This window comes from Poromitra crassiceps (assembly GCF_964638095.1).
Source record: "Poromitra crassiceps genome assembly, chromosome: 18".
In the NCBI taxonomy this organism is placed as follows: Eukaryota; Metazoa; Chordata; class Actinopteri; order Beryciformes; family Melamphaidae; genus Poromitra; species Poromitra crassiceps.
In genome coordinates this window covers 23,972,985-23,992,197 of record NC_139636.1, presented here as the reverse complement: position 1 = coordinate 23,992,197, position 19,213 = coordinate 23,972,985, and the positions used below count along the sequence as shown (strand labels likewise).

Sequence of the window (19,213 nt, the reverse complement as noted above, 5' to 3'; positions counted from 1 at the left end):
ACACTGTTGCTCCTCTTTCAGTCTTGTTGAATTCACCTACTTTGCTCCATCCGCTCCCATTGCCACGCTAAGTTATACCTGTGGGAGTCAAATGCTTCCAGTGGGCTATTGTATCACTTGCACATAAAGTTAATGCACGCATGCCATTGCATTAGTAAGTCACTAGAATCAGTTTTGCAATACATTGTCAGTTGCAAATGTTACTAGTTATTAGGGCATCTCAAAACAAGAAGTATTTTTGTGTCATTGATTTTAACCAGTTTACTGGTGATTAGATTCCAATCATTTATCAATAATCCACATCAGCATAGGTTTGCATACTGGCTACTTGGCTTCTTGCTTTGGCCAATCAAAAATATATACAGCATAATTGCAATTGCATGGATGCTGGGCCTGTGCCCGGTTTGACCAGTCTTGACTCAGGACCTCATTACACTGAAGAAAATTTTTATCTGACGTAAAGTTTATTTGTCGACTGAATGTTTCTCAGAATGCCATTATCCTGCTGCTGACTAATCGTGGTTGTATTACTGTGAGATATCAGTCACATACTGTATGTGGAAATTCTGGTATAAGTGCCTTTTATAGTTTTTACTGTGCTTTTGCGTGTTTTCTTTTAATTGTTGTGTTTGTTTTCTATGGACTATATGTGTTCTAAAAAAAAACACAGTTAGTGATGGACAAGCCCGTCTTTTATTGTCACACAGTCACACACCAACACATGCATGCGGCCACAAACACACTCATGCTGACGGTGGCCAGTGAAATTTGTCCTCTGCATTTGACCCATCCTGGCTTGTCCTTTCCTCCGGGGGGCAGGCCAGGAGCAGTGGTCGCTTTTTCTTTCCAGCGCCCGGGGACCAACTTCGGATGTTGTCATCACTGGTTGGATGACGATCTTCTGCATGTTTTTAGTGGGGCGTTATGTATGGAGGAACCCCCTGGGGAGCACGGGGAGAACATGCAAACTCCACACAGAAAGGCCCTTTCGACGAGATAACCCACCTGGGCAGTAGGCACTGAAGATATGGGGGGGACACAACTCCAGCGCCCACAGCGTCCCAGGCGAGAATCGAACTCAGGACCTTCTAGCTGTGAGGCGACAGCGCTACCGACTGTGTCTGAGTCTGCCAATATGGCTGCACTTGCACTTGCAATTTTGTGATTGTTGTGATTGTCTTCTGGATATTTTTCCTACTTTCTATATCTCTAAATATTGATATGACCGCTACGCTGCATACTTTACTAAGACAAATTCCTCGTATGTAATGTTTGCGTATTGTAGCAATAAAAGTGATTCAGATTTTGATTCTGATAAAAGTAGATTGATAACTATTATAATAACATTGGAACTATTATTTAAAAAAAAATCTTTTTATACTTGTTTTGGCTTTCAACCAGGCCTACCTCTGTCCACATTATGATCTCTTGTAATCCCATACTGTCTGCAGGTGTGTGTGTGTGTGTGTGTGTGTGTGTGTGTGTGTGTGTGTGTGTGTGTGTGTGTGTGTGTGTGTGTGTGTGTGTGCGTGCGTGCGTGCGTGCGTGCGTGCGTGCGTGCGTGCGTGCGTGTGTGTGTGTGTGTGGGGGGGGGGGGTAGCATAAGTGTGTGCATGATGTACTGTATTATCTGTGTGGATGTATGTGGGTGTAGAGTAGCTATATATTGTTATTGTACTGTAGACCTGTAGCCTATTGTTATAAGCTGTATAGCTTATAATAACAATGCACAACATTATTATTATCGTATTATGCAAGCATGCATTCATAACTCTTGCAATGAGATAAATAAAACAAACAAAATGGGTGAGAAAAGCAGAAGTAGACCCACCCCCATTATGTGTGCTTGCTCCGCCCATCTCAGGTTGAGTTACCTGCAGAGTCACCTGTCACTCACCTGCTGCCTCCCGGGCGACTCTGCCCGACACACAACCGGCAACAACCTCTTATGCTTTGCATTATTTGTCTTCAAGGACGTCTGGAACAGAACAAAACAAAACAAAGGTCCCGACCCGAGTCTCGCCTGTCCGGTCCGGACGGAGGAGTAGGCCTATTTTGCCCTGCCCACCCGCCCTGATGGCAGGCTGATCTGATGCTCCAGCCAGGCGCTGTCTGACACGTTGTTTGTCACCTTGAGCATCCCGTCCACAGGAGAAGACCGCGTGAGTTCCTGCGAGGTAACAGACATTTCTTTCTTTCTTTCTTTCTTTCTTTCTTTCTTTCTTTCTTTCTTTCTTTCTTTCTTTCTTTCTTTCTTTCTTTCTTTCTTTCTTTCTTTCTTTCTTTCTTTCTTTCTTACTTTGTGTAACACATCTAAAACAACATTTAGTGCACAAATAGGTTTCACAATCAAGTCACAAAAACAAAGTTCCACTTGCCAGCAATGATACAGTTATAACAACAGAGCTGCTGATTGAAATGCTACAAAAGCTCTTCCTGCAGAGATAGGGATTCACATGTGTGGTAATTCAGTAACCTCATTTTGTATCGGACTGTTGTTCCCCTTGATTCAAGCTGTGATGCAAGTAGCCTACAAAGAAAGAAGCTCTATTCATAGAGTAACAATTTTCCAGCTGTAAATTTACATCTGTCAGCAAACATCCACTAATTAAAGTAGTTGAACCAAATGCCAATGGAAATGTGCTTTCATGTGGGTTCAAGAGCAGTAGGTTTGGGAATGATTTTATTGTATGCTGACTGTATAATGTTGATTGCAAAGCACTAATTGGATCACAACAGATACACAAATACTTGGTCATTAATCAGGTTTTGGGCTGACGGGGGGATTAGATGGGTCAAATGAATCTTCTGTGAACAAATTGGGACGTGCTGTGAAATTTGACCTGGTTTCTTGTGCTGGTTCTCAGGCCGCCGCGGTGCCCTGATTCAAAGAATGCACTCACACTTTCCACACAGGCAACACCTGTAGCCAAAAGAAACCTAACATCATCACCACCTATCATAACAGGGCAACATCATCACACTGAGCCGATTGGTTGAACAGCTTGAAATACATAAGATCAGATAAACGCTATCGATTGCAAGATGCTTATTCAGGAGTGTGGTGTGAAGTTCAGATAGCTCATATTGGAGCAGCATCTTTCTTGCTTACACATGACATAATCTGTCTCTGCCCCGTACTTCAAACTATTTATTAGGAGGCTATATAAGTAGTTGTAGTATGACTGTAGTGTTGAATCATGGCCATAATGAGGCTGATTACATAATTGTATAGGCCAGAGGCTCTGTGTGTGTGTGTCTTGGCCATATGAGAGATCAAGTCAGAATTCACTTCTTTCATTGGGTTGATATTGTTCGAGAAGGAAATCACATTTGGAAAAAGGGTTACTTGTAAGCATTTGTATACTGAGTAATGTTTCTTGTTGTTTGAACGCTAATCTAACTTTGCTTTTCTGTTTTCCCTCAATTGTAATATTCAGTTGTGTTGCGCGGCGCCTATAACAGTAGAATGTTGTTGTAAACACAAGTGTTTGTGAGCTGTTTCTACTGATGAGTAGTGTTTTGGCTTAGGTGTGTTTCAAAGTTTAGATGCTAATATAATCTATTGAGTTTATTCTATCCTGACTCATACAGAGACAAATCCTTGTGAGTCAAAACAATATTTGATATTTTCAAAAGTCCCTTGTGTAAAGCACTTTGGGTGCCTTGAAAAGCGCTATATAAATCCAATATTATTATATGTATACATTTAAGAAAACGCATGTTGTAATAATTACACTGATCGTTGAGCTTGTATACTACTTCAAGGTGGATATACTATAAGGTTGTATGATCTCTAATCAGTAAATGTACATTACAGAGCCGTTATGCAGAGGTAAAACAACACGACATAGTTGCTGACAAATCTGTGATTTGTGAGTGGCACTGGTGCCATTTTCTGTTAAAAAATTCCTTACTGTTGAAGATATGAAGACTTTCCAAAATGAGATATCCACCATTTGAATTATTTTTCTACTCTTACAAAATGACTGATAGCACAACTCTAAAACATGAGACTGTTTAAAGAAAAAGGCCTTGCTGATAAACCAGAGATTTTTACAGAGTGGATCATGTATATTTTAGAGCTCTTGAATGATGAACTTCAGGTAGTGTTTTTTTAAGGGTAGACTCAGCTGAGCCGCCAGGACACTGAAGAAGTAATGCGTGTTATTCTGAATGCATCAGCAGTAGCAGTATGAATATGACAAGCACATCACTTCTTTAACCAACCTGATTCCCTATGACATTCAAAACAACCAGCTCTTATCAAGAGTTTAGAAAAAGGTTGAGGATAAAATATTTCGACAGATTAACTTTTATTAGTATAATCAGATACATAAACAGCACCAGGCAGTGTTCTTCCTTATTGTCTGTAGTTGTATTAATACTGCAGCAATGGGCTCTGCATAATGGCTTGTTATTAGACTGAACTGAAGTGAGGATGAAGCGTGCAGAGGCCTCTCACCATGAGGTGAAAACACATGACACCCAGCCCTACGCTCAGCTCCTCCTGCTTCACCGCCCTCCTGAAACCTGGCTGCACGCCAGCGCCAGGTAACAATAGCATGGAGAGAAGATTGACCACAGAGATAAGGACAGAAAGAGGAAGTCTACCCTTTGTGCCGACTCAAATTGAACCAAATTAAATCCGATTCACTTTAGTGTCCCAGCTCGCTTTTCTGCTCATTAGGTTTTTTTTCCACTCAGATATTGTTGCAGATAATACTTTGTCCTGCGCTGAGCGGCTGGACGGCTAACGGTTAGGCCGTGGTCCTGATTGAACAAGATCTTCTTTGTCTGTGGGTCACAAAGTGACATTAGGCTTTGCACCGTGCTGTGAATGTGGTGTGTGTTTGAGAAGATCTGAGGGTGCTTATGCTGATATGAGAGATAAGCTCTGGTGGCTGTACCTACAACTATCAGACATAGGATACTGTCTTGTGCCGTGTAGTGCTGCTCATTATGCAACACAGTTTGAACACACACTGCTCCTCCCTGGTAGCCTGATATGAGACTGACTTGTCAACGCGCTACACTCCATCTCCTCAGAGCTCACTTCAGAAGCAGCCAAAAGCCAGCTCGGTGGAGCGGGCGGACTCCAAGGTCTGGACCACTGTCTGGACCCAGGCAACCTCCCTGGCACTTCATGAGGAAATGGCCTTGTCATTTACACATGGTGACAGTTTGGTTAGAAAATGACACTGAGACATCCCTAACGGGTAGCCAGCGGTCGTGAGTAAAGCTCGCTCCCAGACACCTTAAGAGAGGCTTTATAGCGACAGATGCTACAGCCCATGTGGGTTTTAGCCTCCTTTTTGCCAGTGGTTGCGAGTTCGATCCCAGCTGCAGCAGGTTGCGAGTTCGATCCCAGCTGCAGCAGGTGAGACACAACGCAGGTGACACTAGCTATGTGGGAAGCATAGTACCCGATGCCACAAAGTGTCACAAGGTTAGTATCTAACAGATTGAATTGTTGTTCCTACTGACACAGGATCCTGACCTCTGACGCCAATTAATAATACAACCTATTTAGGTTGCTTAAACAGATACACGGCTCCTAGAGGTCAAAAAGCCACATAAGATAAACGGTGATTACGATGGCTTTCGTTAAATACAAGGCACTTTAGCTGTTAACGTAGAAACAATTATCAGCAGCATCTACTTTTATTTGAATGATTAAACCTGGTCAATTGTGTTGTCTAGTAGCTTGTTAGGGTCCCGATGAGCACAGTTATATTAATATTGATATGAGTGGAACCATAGTGTATGGCATATACACTGTATAACATATGCATGGCATAACCTCATTAGAGCGTGCCTTGACAGCCAAGTGGGAGCTGCCAGCTTTTCTCAGCCATGGGAAAACTAGGTGTGGGAGATTGTTGTTTTTCAGTTCTTCCTCTTGTTAATCCCACAGACTTAGACGCAGTGTTATTTCGAGGCCACAGTAATTATCTAATAGTTACCCTGCTTGGGTGCAAAACCCAACCAAACTAATTAATTGCAGCTATGTCGATCCAGAGAGCGGATCTAGTTACACTGTGCATACCGGCCTGCTGTCTGCCATTGTCCCGCGACAGTCCATGCAGGCCCGACACCTGGCTCTCCTTTAGTCGCCTTCGCCAACTTAACTTAAATTAAGTTAACCTACTCTTAACAACTTTATACAACCTTAACAAGACGCCTATAACTCTTTGGCTGTAGACAATATGGAGACTATCTGGGGAGGTTATCAAAGTGGGACGATTGAGTGAGAAATGAAAAGATACCTAACACAACAGGCACTTAATAGGTCTTTTGAGTTGAATAATGCATGTTGTTTTGGTAGAAAACATTTTCCCTCTACCGTTATCTCGCTCTCTCTCAGTTACAATAAGTCGTTTATCTTTCTCAGTCTCTCTCCCTCTCTCTCTCTCTCCCTTGTCTCCCACTGCTTTCTTCTCTCTCTCTCTCTCTCTCTCTCTCTCTCTCTCTCTCGCTCTCTGGCACTTGGCCCCTTTCTCACCCTCTCCGTCTCTCTTCCAGGTGGATGCCTTATATCATGAATATCCTCGGACCTCCGTCCTGGCAAGCCAAGTGAGTGTCCAGTCAGTCACGCACATTCTTGGGAGTTCTTCTTGACCCAACCCTCCCCCCCACCACCAACCCCACCCCCCCTTTTAACATATTTACCTTTCTGTGGGTTACCTGACGGCCTTATCCTGAGTCACACTGTCACCTAGGATGAGAGCACGGGAGAATCACTAACCTGGTATGCGAAAGGCGGTGCGGGTCAGGGACCTCGGGCACAACAGAGCGGCTCTGTTGAGGAATGTTTGCTTTGCCTGGGTTGCTGGCTCCAGTCACTCTCTAGCCCCATGCCCCACGCCCCCTCTCTCCCTCTCCCTCTCCCTTTTCCACTCTCTCTCCCTGGCTGGTCCATATGCTCCGAATCTCAGGCTAATCTCATCCAGTCCTGGCCAGTCTGCTACCCGTACAGCACTCCTGTCTTCTGCCTTTTGCATCCATGAGAAGTGACAGTGCGGGAGCTGCACAGGGCTTTGTGACAGTGAGATGGAGATGAAGGGCCGACAGCGTAACCCTGCCTCCTCTTCCTCTCTTTGCAGTGGGGTGGCCAGATCGGACAGCAAGATCAGCGCCAAGGCCCTCTACGGTAAGCGGCTGCCTGGGGCGTGTGGAGAGGAGTGGTTGTTTTTTGTTTGTTTGTTTTAGCAGTTTTTAGCAGCAGTTTGAGAGGAGTGTTTAATCATTGGATGTTTTCATGACTTTGCCTTCACATGTTGTCGTCCCTGCCCTTGTTTCTATGGCACAAATCACTATAAACACTTTACATACAGTTTACTAGGTCAAGTGTAGCAATTAACACGGTTGTCAAGAAAACGTTTCTTTGAATTGTTATTCATGGGCATTTTCTCGGTCACTGTTTATGAGGTGTGTTTTTCTTTATTGCTCACGCTTATTTCCTTACTCCGTTTCTTAACGAACTGAAAGATGGTCCAACTGTGAGGATCTACTGTATCAGCATTGTAATTGAGTCAAATCACAACAATAGTCGATTTGCTAGGCAAATGACTGTGCCAGGAAATCCAGCACTCTCACTGTGTTGCTGTTAGCCCACGGGCGGCCTCGCTGGCCGGAGCAGTTGCAGCACACTGATAAGAGGGGGCCAAGGTCCTAGCAAGGGGGCCCGTCCTGCTCAAACAGCCAGACTGCAGCTGCTGCTCTCTGCCTACACCTCTGTCCAGACTCTGAGGGTCATGTTCTCTGCTGACACCTCTGTCCAGACTCTGAGGGTCATGTGCAGCTGCTGCTCTCTGCTGACATCTCTGTCCAGACTCTGAGTGCCATGTGCAGCTGCTGCTCTCTGATGACACCTCTGGTCAGACTCTGAGGGTCATGTGCAGCTGCTGCTCTCTGCTGACACCTCTGGTCAGACTCTGAGGGTCATGTGCACCTGCTGCTCTCTGCTGACACCTCTGTCCAGACTCTGAGGGCCATGTGCAGGAGGGAACATGAGTCTGTGACAAGTCTGTGCCAGGCTAACAGCACGCTCGGATTTGTTGTCAGAGGTACATCCGAATTTTGTGTGCGTGTGACGTGTGTATCTGCGTCTTTGTATTTGCCTTCCCATGTGTGCAGTTGCTCTGACTTGCTGTCATGCGTACATATTTGCAATTGAAAGATATGCTAACAAGACTGCGGCGCCACTTTTCTATCCACAGTGCCAGGTTGCATCACTGTGTTTTACTGACAGCTAGTTTGACTACGATGAATCTCAGTAGTAGCCTACAGTTATGGCCTGTACTGATTTGAGCTGTCCCATACATACTTGTGCTTGGGTGCGTGCTTGACTGGAATATGTTATGTTACATTAGCAGGGAGTGCAGGGCGTGCCTGTTTTTAATGTGTGGTTGGAACAGGGTGGGGATGTCCGTGTCTCGCAGGTGAATAAAAGAGGCATTGAAAAGGGGAAAAGCGAGGGGCGTGTCCTGCCTCTGCCTCACCGCTGGTGCTGCCTCATACATGAGCTCACTGCTCCCTGCCAGCACCGCCGACATAAGAGAAGCATTGTAAAACACATCTTCGGCCCACATGTGAACCTACACCAACCAACCAACGCATGACAGGACAACCAGCTTTGATGCCTGCAAGCACCGCTCCAAATTTAGAATGGCGTGAAATGACAGATGATGATATTGTATCGATGCACAATGTTCCTCAACCATCTGACTTTACACGCCGCATTAGACATCTGTGAACCATTTTTTGTGCTGTAAGTCATCCAAATATCCACATGATGGCCAGTGACTGAAGCCACTCTTGCCATCTCAGTGAGACGTCATCGCGCTGCATGTGTGATGAAGCACTGTCTCAGTGGGACATCCCGCTGCATGTGTGATGAAGCAATGCTATTTTTCATTGGCTTGTTCCGCCTTGTGTAGCAGATGGTCACTGCTGCTACCATCTCACTGCAGGATGGCTGGGGAGCAATATGCCAATCCTCTCACACTAGAGAGGCAGCAGAGAGTGCGTAGTGTGGTGTATTGTGTTGTGAGGAGTGTGTAGTATTGTGTGTTGTGTTGTGAGGAGTGTGTAGTATTGTGTGTTGTGTTGTGTTGTGAGGAGTGTGTAGTATTGTGTGTTGTGCTGTGAGGAGTGTGTAGTATTGTGTGTTTTGCTGTGAGGAGTGTGTAGTATTGTGTGTTGTGAGGAGTGTGTAGTATTGTGTGTTGTGTTGTGAGGAGTGTGTAGTATTGTGTTGTAAGGAGTGTGTAGTATTGTGTGTTGTGTTCTGAGCAGTGTGTAGTATTGTGTGTTGTGTTCTGAGGAGCAGGGCCGCTGGAAGTCACTTTAAGCAGGGGGTGCTGGGAGGAAGGGCGGGCCCTGCCGATTTTTTTTTTTTGTTGCCTTATTTAGAGGAATATCCCATTTTAAATTAACATTAGGATTATACTGTTGTGATGTAATTCAGTATTTTCTCCTTTTCTCACTCATTCAGAGCAAAGAAGGAGATATATAGCATGATGATAATGCTCTATATCTCTCTATTTGCTCTGAATACACCAGTTAACATGACAGAGTTAACAAGATAGAAATATTATCAGCAAACTTAATGACTAGACTAATTATTCTGATCTGAATGGCAATGAATATATCAAGAAACATTGACTCCTCTCTTTGCTGTATAGTGGGAGGTGCATTTTTGAGTAGGCTATTAAAATAGCATGTCAAGTTCACGTTTCTTTATTGCCAGATTAAACAATTCGTATTGGTTGTTGGTTGGTTCAACACAACATGTGCGCGCATGCGCGCTTATTCTTCTTCTCTAGCCTACAAGCATGTAACTTCCTTGATTGTTATTGTTGATTTTGACTTTTGACTCTGATGAAGACGCAGCAGGCGTCGAAACGTTAGTCATTGAATAAAGCAATTTTCCAGTGAATCGTGTGCTCCAGGATCCTCTTTGGTTTGTCCATTGAACTTTTGTTATTGTTGATAATTCTATTTAATTTTAAATAGGCTACGTTTTCAGTATATCAATAATGCAATCATTTCCCGAAACGTTCCCAAACAAGAAAGGAACATAGTGCACTGAAAAATATTGTTAATTAGATTTGTAAAAAAGAAAAAGAAAAGGAGAAGTTGTGAGGAGTGTGTAGTATTGTGTTGTGTTGTGAGGAGTGCATAGGATTGTGTGTTGTGTTATGAGGAGTGTGTAGTATTGTGTGTTGTGTTGTGAGGAGTGTAGTATTGTGTGTTGTGTTCTGAGCAGTGTGTAGTATTGTGTGTTCTGGTCTGAGGAGTGTGTAGTATTGTGTGTTGTGTTGTGTTGTGAGGAGTGTGTAGTATTGTGTGTTGTGTTGTGTTGTGTTGTGTTGTGAGGAGTGTGTAGTATTGTGTGTTGTGTTGTGAGGAGTGTGTAGTATTGTGTGTTGTGAGGAGTGTGTAGTATTGTGTGTTGTGTTGTGAGGAGTGTGTAGTATTGTGTGTTGTGTTGTGAGGAGTGTGTAGTATTGTGTGTTGTGTTGTGAGGAGTGTGTAGTATTGTGTGTTGTGTTGTGAGGAGTGTGTAGTATTGCGTGTTGTGTTGTGAGGAGTTCACAAAGATCAGGGCTGCTGCTGCTCACTCTTTACTGCATAAACATGTAGAGGAACAAGCGGGGAAAAGTCCCAGCTCAATCTCTCCTATGCAAAATCCCCCATCTTTCTTTCATACAGTGCAGTCCAGCAGACAAGTGATGCAAATCCAGCACAGGCCCTCCCACCTCTTCTGTTATCAGTAGCATGGGGGCAGAATGGAGGGGCAGGTAGGGGTAGAAAACACATCACACTCACCATCCCTGGACATCGGACAACTCAGCAACTTTCTTGAGTCACTCAGACGGTTTCGAGTTGGGGAGAATGTCTCTGTCAGGTAACACTTCTTTGGGATTGTGTGAACAGGTGTAAATACTCTGATAGAGATACTGAAATATTTCTGCTCTTTTTTTGTCCCCCCCCCCCCCCTTTTTTTTTTTACATCTTAGTGTTTGTATGAAATTCAGTAGAATTTGCATGATGGAACTGAGTCCGTCAAGGAGGCTTCTTCTGTTTTGACTCAGCAGTGTTATTGGTCAGTCACCATATTTTGCAGATTTATGGTCTGTGTTTGGTTTTTTATTGGTCTTGACAAACAAATGTGTGCTGTAAACCTGCGTTAACTGTCTCAACCTATAGTCTATTAATGTGGAAGCCCAACGCTCATATACTGTAGAAGGTAGCCTCAATCAGCCTGTGAGATGTGTGGTAGATTCTGGTGACATATGGCCAAATCTGCTTGGACACAGCAGCACACTTCCGTGTCCAAAGGGTGCCCTGCAGTACTCGAGTTGATGTGTGGACAGATAGTGGGGGGAGAAAAAGGCTTTGCTCCATAAAGCTACAGAGAGATCGCCATAAGTTCATGCCGGGAAAATTGTTCATTACCAATACAGCAAAAATGATGATCAATTTAAACCATTGATTGATTGGTTTTGGGTTGAGGAAATGTCAAAATAAGAAATAGCTCGCGTGTGTATAAAGGGAGTATAGTGAAAAGGGATGTTGTTCTGGAGCCATTCGATTGTGTGATTGGGCCGGCCCAGTATGGTGCCGATCACCTGCCAGGCAGCTATGTTTATCACTGGTCATTGACTCTGGACAGTCCTGAGGATCTGCCCATCTGCCCGCTAAGTGGCTCTCATTGCAAGCTGTCGCGGCGCTGTGAATTGATTGGCATAAATGTCAGTCATTAATAAGACATGTGGCGAGCTCGACTTTCACAAAGACACCTGCCGCTTGTGTTTCACCTGTGGGGAGCCAAGCAGGAAGCAGAGGTAATGGCGGAAACTGGAATGTGTTTGCGTCATTTGGGCAGTGACAGTGGCTACACGGATATAAAGGCATCGCTTGAGGATTGATTTTAATTCATATTCTTTATGTTCAGGTGGGGAAAAGGTCAACCTGAACAAATTTCCCTATGGGGACATTATTAAAGTATATCTTGCTTACAGAGCTCTATGGTGTGTTTACTGTAAATGCCGCCGAATTTCATCAGTTTGGGGATATCAAATGTTGGAATGAGCTTGACATGGCGTTTTGGTAAGTGTTCTACAAACAGCAAGGCTTTATGTTACATTGAGCATAAGGCGGAGTCTGCATGCAGAGAAAGTGAGAGCTGGAGTCTGTGTGACCTGAAAATGTTGACTCTATTGGGTGGGGGACAGAGAGAGATCTGATATCTGGCAGTGGAGTTGATAGAACAAGCTCTCGTTTACCCGTAATTGTTACCGGCAGACCTTATTCACCTGGGAGAATAGGTCAATGAGCACACACACATTTGACGCCAGGTTAAAAACAAAGGAAAGGCCCCACCCAATGACTCACTCATGGACACTCATGGACAGTCATGGACAGTCATGCATTTTGAAAGTGGAATTTCGCAAAGTGAACTCAAGTGCATACATGGTAATTACATGTGATCTTCCTGATTTTATCTCTGTTACAGAGTGTGTGACTTAAGTGTGTTAATTGAACAGACGTCTCACATCTCTAGTTGCATTTATAAACATAAATGTGTGGTGGCCTGCAGAAACCATTGTTGGTAATGACTTGAGCCAAAGAAGGTCGGAAATTAGTTTGGCAGGTATTTTGAGATTTTGAGTGATTTGGTTACTTTCATCTCCATAGTACATTATGGTGAATAATTATTTTCATTAGTACAGTATTTATTTTTATGATTTTGGTGGAATCCCACGGCAGAAAACACAACGTTGTGGAATGTTTAAAGCCATTTTCCTCACGTTTTCCTTTTAGACTCATAACAGATTAAACTACTCATATAACCTTTGAACTGAGAGAGCTATCTCAATCATTCAAAAGTTAGATATTGGGGAGTTTCTAATAATAATAAAAAAAAAACTAAAACCTAACCCTAACCCAATAATAAAAAAAAGTCAGGTTGCCACCATGTGAAGGGCTTTTGCAGACCACCACACAAATAACAGACTACTTCCCATTTCCACTAACCTCCCCCCAGCTGACTCACAGCACTGCAGGTTTGCATGACATGTTTTGCAGGCAGACGAGTGTGAGAATAAACAGCATTATCACAAGCCACCAGGTAATATGTGATGATTCACAATACAGTAATAACAATGATAAGGAAGTAACATGCTGCTGCCGGGAATCAATGATTCTTTGATCTTTGACCCTGTGGTAAATCTGTGCCTCTGATTGGGGCAAACTCTAAGGCGATATGAAGTAACAGTGACCAAATCGGGACACAAACTCGCTGATATGAAATGTCATGTGGCAGAATGTAGAGAGAACACTCACACCTTAGTATTTATAGATGTTTTATTCTTTATTTAGTTTTTTTATATGTAAAATACATCTAACTGTCCATACAGTGTATGTGAGAATAACCTTACAAAATAGCCGATTGTATGTCCAGCTTCCCTACACACACACACACACACACACACACACACACACACACACACACACACACACACACTACCTGTTCATGGCACTTCCTTATTGCCCTGCTGCTCGTCTCAGCCCACACATCAGTGTCTCCTTTCACCTAACTGTTCACACCACTGTCTGTCTGCAACGTGGAGCAACATGTGGGCTTTCCAGGGTCAGTGGCACTGCTCGCTGTTTACACAGGACATACATTGTGGATGCATACGGGACGTTGTCAGCTTCTTAACTATACCTCTAAATGTCCTCTTTGTTTTCTTACCAACAGAGCAGAGGAAAAAATACTCCAACTCCAATATGATCATGCATGAGACATCGCAGTATCATGTCGAGGTGAGAGTTCCTATTTTTCGGAGGAATTTAAACTTTGATTGATTAAGCTGACTTGAATTCAAACTGGTGCTTTTGCCATGCATTTTTACTCTGGTCTGTATTCAACAGATGCACACGGTTCCTGTGCAGATCTTAAACATACACAGACTTGTTGTGTAAATTAATTTAGATAGTCTCCAGGTTTAAATCAGAATGGCCACCTCCGGAGGTGGTTTGGCCGATCAGATTGCAATCCTTCTTCAATGGGGGGTGTTTACACCTGGCATTTCAAGTGATAAAACACAATCTGATTGCAATCTGATCACAGAAAACGCATGTTAGCACCAGGTGTAAATGGCCTCAAAGATAATCAAATCGAACACTTGGGAATTGACTTGGGATTTACAACCCCACTGCAGATAGTTTCACCACCAGCATGACAGAGTCAGAGGTGCAAAGAGTACTGAGAAATCCTTCTCAAATACAAGTATTGTTACTTTAGTGAAAATTAACTCAAGTACAAGTAAAATAGCTAGTCCAGGAAATTACTCAATTAAGAGTAAAAAAGTAGCCGATTTAAAAGTACTCAAGTAAAAGAGTACATTGTGTTACTTTAAAGGGATAGTTTGGTTTGTTTGAAGTGGGGTCCTATCAGCTAGTTCCATACACTAACTGAAATAGGTAAAGTGTTCTGGACGCTGAGCACACCGTGTATCGAGACCCGGCACTCTGAAGCAGCAGCCTCCAGAGCTCTGTCTCTCTAGTACATGGGGCCAGGAACTAAAACATAATTTAGCCACCTAAAACAACACCCACCTAAACAAATCAATATCAGTGTACATGTACGCTCTATTTTGACAATTTTCAGCGCTTTACTTTACCGTCAAACAGCCCTCTCATTCGGCACTACATTTCCTCCCAACCGTAGAACTACCGTATTCCTCTGCTAAACGCCTGCACAGAGCACAGAGCTATGGCGCTGGATTACTCTATATTATATAATATTGTAGTCTATATTATAATGTTACATATCAGATGGAGGTGGTGAGATTATCATCCTTGCCAGTTATAAAACAGGAAGGCTTAGAAGAGAGATAAAACACTGACTTACTTTAGAGACAACAAGTCACCTGGCCTCGCTGGTCTGGGACGTTTTCCCCAATTTATCCTGGGAATGGTGAAAAGGGTCTGCAGGACGGCAGTTCCCTGTCTCTCTCTTTCTGCCTGTTCACTCTCTCTGCAAAAGTTCCTCTTCTGTATATTACTCTCTCTGGTTCATAATTGCATCCTCTTGTCACCAAGGTGAATGGCATATCGTCCTCGCTATCAAAATCACTCATATTTTCGTTCGTGTATTCTATTTGTTGTGTCTTCACTAACAAACCGGGAGAAATAACCCAAAATAACAGCTGATCCACGGAGTAATCCAGCGCCGCGGCTCTGTGCAGGCGTTTAGTGGAGGAATACGGTAGTCCTACAGTTGGGAGGAAATGTAGTGCCGAATGAGAGGGCTGTTTGACGGTAAAGTAAAGCGCTGAAAATTGTCAAAATAGAGCGTACATGTACACTGATATTGATTTGTTTAGGTGGGTGTTGTTTTAGGTGGCTAAATTACGTTTTAGTTCCTGGCCCCCTGTACTAGAGAGACAGAGCTCTGGAAGCTGCTGCTTCAGAGTGCCGGGTCTCGATACACGGTGTGCTCAGCGTCCAGAACGCTTTACCTATTTCAGTTAGTGTATGGAACTAGCTGATAGGACCCCACTTCAAACAAACCGAACTATCCCTTTAAAATTATTTAAATGATCTACTCTAATACAGTCCATTTCACACATGTAGCACGTTATGTGTTACCTAAGCTGTCCTGTCTTTCATACCAAACAGCTTGTTCAGATGCAGCCAGGGATGCTCAGTTTTGGTGATTCTCTCGTTTGCCAGACGAGCTAGAGCAGCAGCAATATCACAATCAGATACATCCATTTTATGCCTCTCAGCAGTGTCAAATGAAACTGAGATTTCTGAACAAATGTAGCAATACAATTTGATGGTCTACACCTGTCTACGGTAATTCAATTGGCCAGTCTCGAGCATGATTTAATTTAATTGGTCACTGCACTAACCTGCCACCAGTTTGGGCGCCCTAAATGCAGAAGTGATTCTGGACCTGTTAGCGAGCAGGCCCAATAATGCTACCGTGCAGTTTTCATAGTGTGTTGTGCAAAACAAAAATCGAAATTTACTAATTTAAAAGTCCTCAAGTAGAATATCTATTACATGTATTAAAATGATTCAAGTAAGAGTAAAAGTATAGCATTATAAAAAATCTGTAAAAAGTACAAATCCTCTTTAAAGAACTAGTACTTGAGAACTTGTATTTAAGTACTTTCGGATCAATGTCTGAATGGCACTTTAGCACTTCATACACGCATAGTCCAAATGCTTTTACTTTTAGCCATTCTATATAGAAAATTACCTTCGAACTCATAAAAGTGAAACAACAGAAATTAATGTTTAAAAGCACATTTTCAAGAAAGTGAAATCTCTCCCCAGAAAGCAAGCCCCCAATATCAATGATAAGATAAGATAAGATAAGATAAGATATTACTTTATTGTCAGACAGAGTCCGAAAATTGTCTTGCATCCACAGACACTTGTTTCTCATTTACCATTCATTATATGCATTGCAGTATTATACAAATTCCAATTTAATTAATTTTATATTTACTATATTGTTGCATGTAAGTGGTACTCACTCCCCTACCAGGAGAACGGGGACTAGCTTAATCTCTGCATATCACTTGAAACATGGTTGCTTTGATGTGTATGTTTTAATTATAGGTGGAACCTTGAATTAACTTGAAATTGATAGTGCATCGGACTTCATGTTCTATTCAAGGTTGTTTTAATTATATCTGTTCCCTGTCAAATTAACTTGAAAATGAAATTGATGGCCTATAGTCAAATGTGTATGGTGAGCAATCAAGCTGGAAAACCTTAAAATGGAGGTCTAGGAAAGTATGGATTTTTTTATTTTGGGAAAAAATCAATAAACCTCATGTGGGAAAGAGATATATGCCAAAACACTTCACTGTTATGGTGTCTTTTCCTTCTTCTCCAGGCACCAAAGTTAGGACACTGGTTATTATCTTGATTACATTTAATTTACGAGCACTGCGTTGTAATAAAGCAATTAAGGCAGTTGATTACACCATTCTTTTTGTTTTTGTTTTAGCTGATTACACCAGTGGGCAGCTAATGTTGGGAAGTTAGCGTCAGAGAAGCGCTCTGTGCTGTGCCGACCAGGCTCGGCGTTGAACTATGCCCTGTGTTCAGTGGATAGGGCTTGGTAATGGGCACATGGGCAGATAATCACAGATAACATCCACGCTGGCAGTAGCCTACCCACATGCAAAGCCATGAACGTGAACGTGGCAACACAGTTTTGATATGCTATATGTTTGCTATATGACTGTGTTGGCTGGCAGTTATAGTATTCTGTATCAGATATTTACATGAAATCTTCCTCATTTGTACTACGTAGTTACTAGGAAATAGGCTTAAAGCATCTACCACAAGTGAAACAGGCTCTCGTTACTGAGGAACTTTATCATTTTCCAAGCACTTTTCATAATTATCCATATTGTCACTGTTCAGAGTTTGCTTCCTCTTTACCCCCACCGCCCACCCCTCACTCCCTGACCTCGCCCTTCCTCTTCCTCCCTGAACAATGTGAATCACTATTTTCCACCCAGCATCTCTCCACCTTCATGATGGACAAGGCAGAGTCTATCGCCACAGTGGACGATGCCATCAGGAAACTGGTCCTATTGGATTCAAAAGACAAGATCTGGACACAGGAGATGCTCCTGCAGGTCAGCGACACGGCGGTCAGGCTGCTGGACTGTCACACACAGGTATGACTCCGCATACAGTCCACCCATCAAGGCTCATCCTATTAACACACAGTGAACGTCTGAGTAGTTGTTTTGTTTTTTCCTTTATTGTAATCTATGGTGTGGATTACAGTAGTAGAATTGACAGATCCTAAGTCCCGCCCCCTCATAGTTACTGTTGCTAGGCAGGTCAAGCTTTTAGCCTACAGCTGACAGTCAAACAAGAGTGTCAAACAAACGTTAATATCTCAATCGCTTATATTTTGACATTGTGAGTGAGAGCAGAAGTAGCTGAAGGGTTTGATGTATATGAATGTAGTGGCTGTGCTTGTGTGAATTGTCCCAGTTTTAAAATATGTGAATTTAGTACAAAGTGCAGCTTGGAAAGTCTGCTAGAGTGAATTGTGACATTGCGCACTCTAGGCATGCTCCATAGGCTGCTACAAGCCTGCCCAACTGTTATTGGAGCACAGAGAAAAAAGGGGCATGACTTAGGAAAGGTCAATTGTAGACTGATTGATTTGCTGTCAACCATAAAAATGCAAAAGATACTTGTTTCAACCACACACTGTTTATTGCCACTGTTGAGAAATGAAAATGAAAATGCACTCTTCTCAACCTGGAAGGACCATTAAAGAGATACAAATACATTTATAAATAGCTTTATTTATATAGCACCTTTCAAACCTGGCATGCAGCACAAAAAGTGCCGTACAAAACATATAACAGACATTAAAAAAGACATGAAAATGTAAGCTATTACAAAATATACATACAATGAAAGAAACAAATTATGTTATGTAATATTATACATCCTCAATTAAGACCAATGCATTTTATACATGTTTTCTTCCTTGGTCATGTTACTACTTTGTTGTAATGTCCTACATGGTTGCCCATCCACACCTCGAACAACCACCATTGGATTTGTTTTGTTAGCTTTTCATTTCTTTTGAAGATCTTACTGTAAAAGCTTTGTACCATTATGTTGAATTACTGATTAGTGAGGACCGAAGCCTTCTGAGATTGGCAAGGGACGGCGCCTGGTGCTACCACAACAAGAAGGCCCTATACAAGTCTAGCCAGACCCTTCTCTTCTGTGGTTCCTCGGTGGTGGAACAAGTTACCAAACTCCATTTGATCCAAAGAGTCCCTCTCAAATAATCTTTGAGAAAAGGCTAAACACAGGTTGAACCTAAGGCTAAACACAGGTTGAACCTGTGTTTACCCTGCCTTTTAGACACAAAATGGCTGCAGTGAAAAAGGTCACTTGCTTCAAACCATTCCCCTGTTGTGCTTCTTGTAGGAAGAGTTGGAGAACTTCCCTCTAGCTACGATCCACCTCTGTCAGACGGTGCTGAATCAGACCCGTTACCCCTCTGTGCTGCTGCTAGTGTGTCAGGACAATGAGCAGCACAGGCCTGATGTCCACTTCTTCCACTGCGACGAGGTGGAGGTGGGTCACTGTCTCCGTTTGGGTGCTACATTCACCCATGGCTCTGGCG

The 19,213-nt window shown here is 42.9% G+C and overlaps 1 protein-coding gene across 2 annotated transcripts in view; it reads left to right on the top strand.

Moving 5' to 3' along the window:
• Window positions 1–1,932: 1,932 nt before the first annotated feature.
• eps8l2 (EPS8 signaling adaptor L2) overlaps window positions 1,933–19,213 on the top strand; it is a gene marked incomplete at its 5' end in the record, with an annotated part of 29,766 nt that continues 12,485 nt past the window's right edge. Inside the window, 6 exons of one of the 2 annotated variants that reach the window (XM_083654211.1) lie at window positions 1,933–2,177; window positions 6,526–6,576; window positions 7,107–7,153; window positions 13,775–13,839; window positions 17,568–17,729; window positions 19,015–19,164. In XM_083654211.1, coding sequence (XP_083510337.1) covers window positions 6,530–6,576; window positions 7,107–7,153; window positions 13,775–13,839; window positions 17,568–17,729; window positions 19,015–19,164 — 471 coding nt within the window. Of the gene's footprint in view, window positions 2,178–6,525; window positions 6,577–7,059; window positions 7,154–13,774; window positions 13,840–17,567; window positions 17,730–19,014; window positions 19,165–19,213 lie in introns of those variants that run through there. The other variant, XM_083654212.1, reaches the window with a different exon arrangement.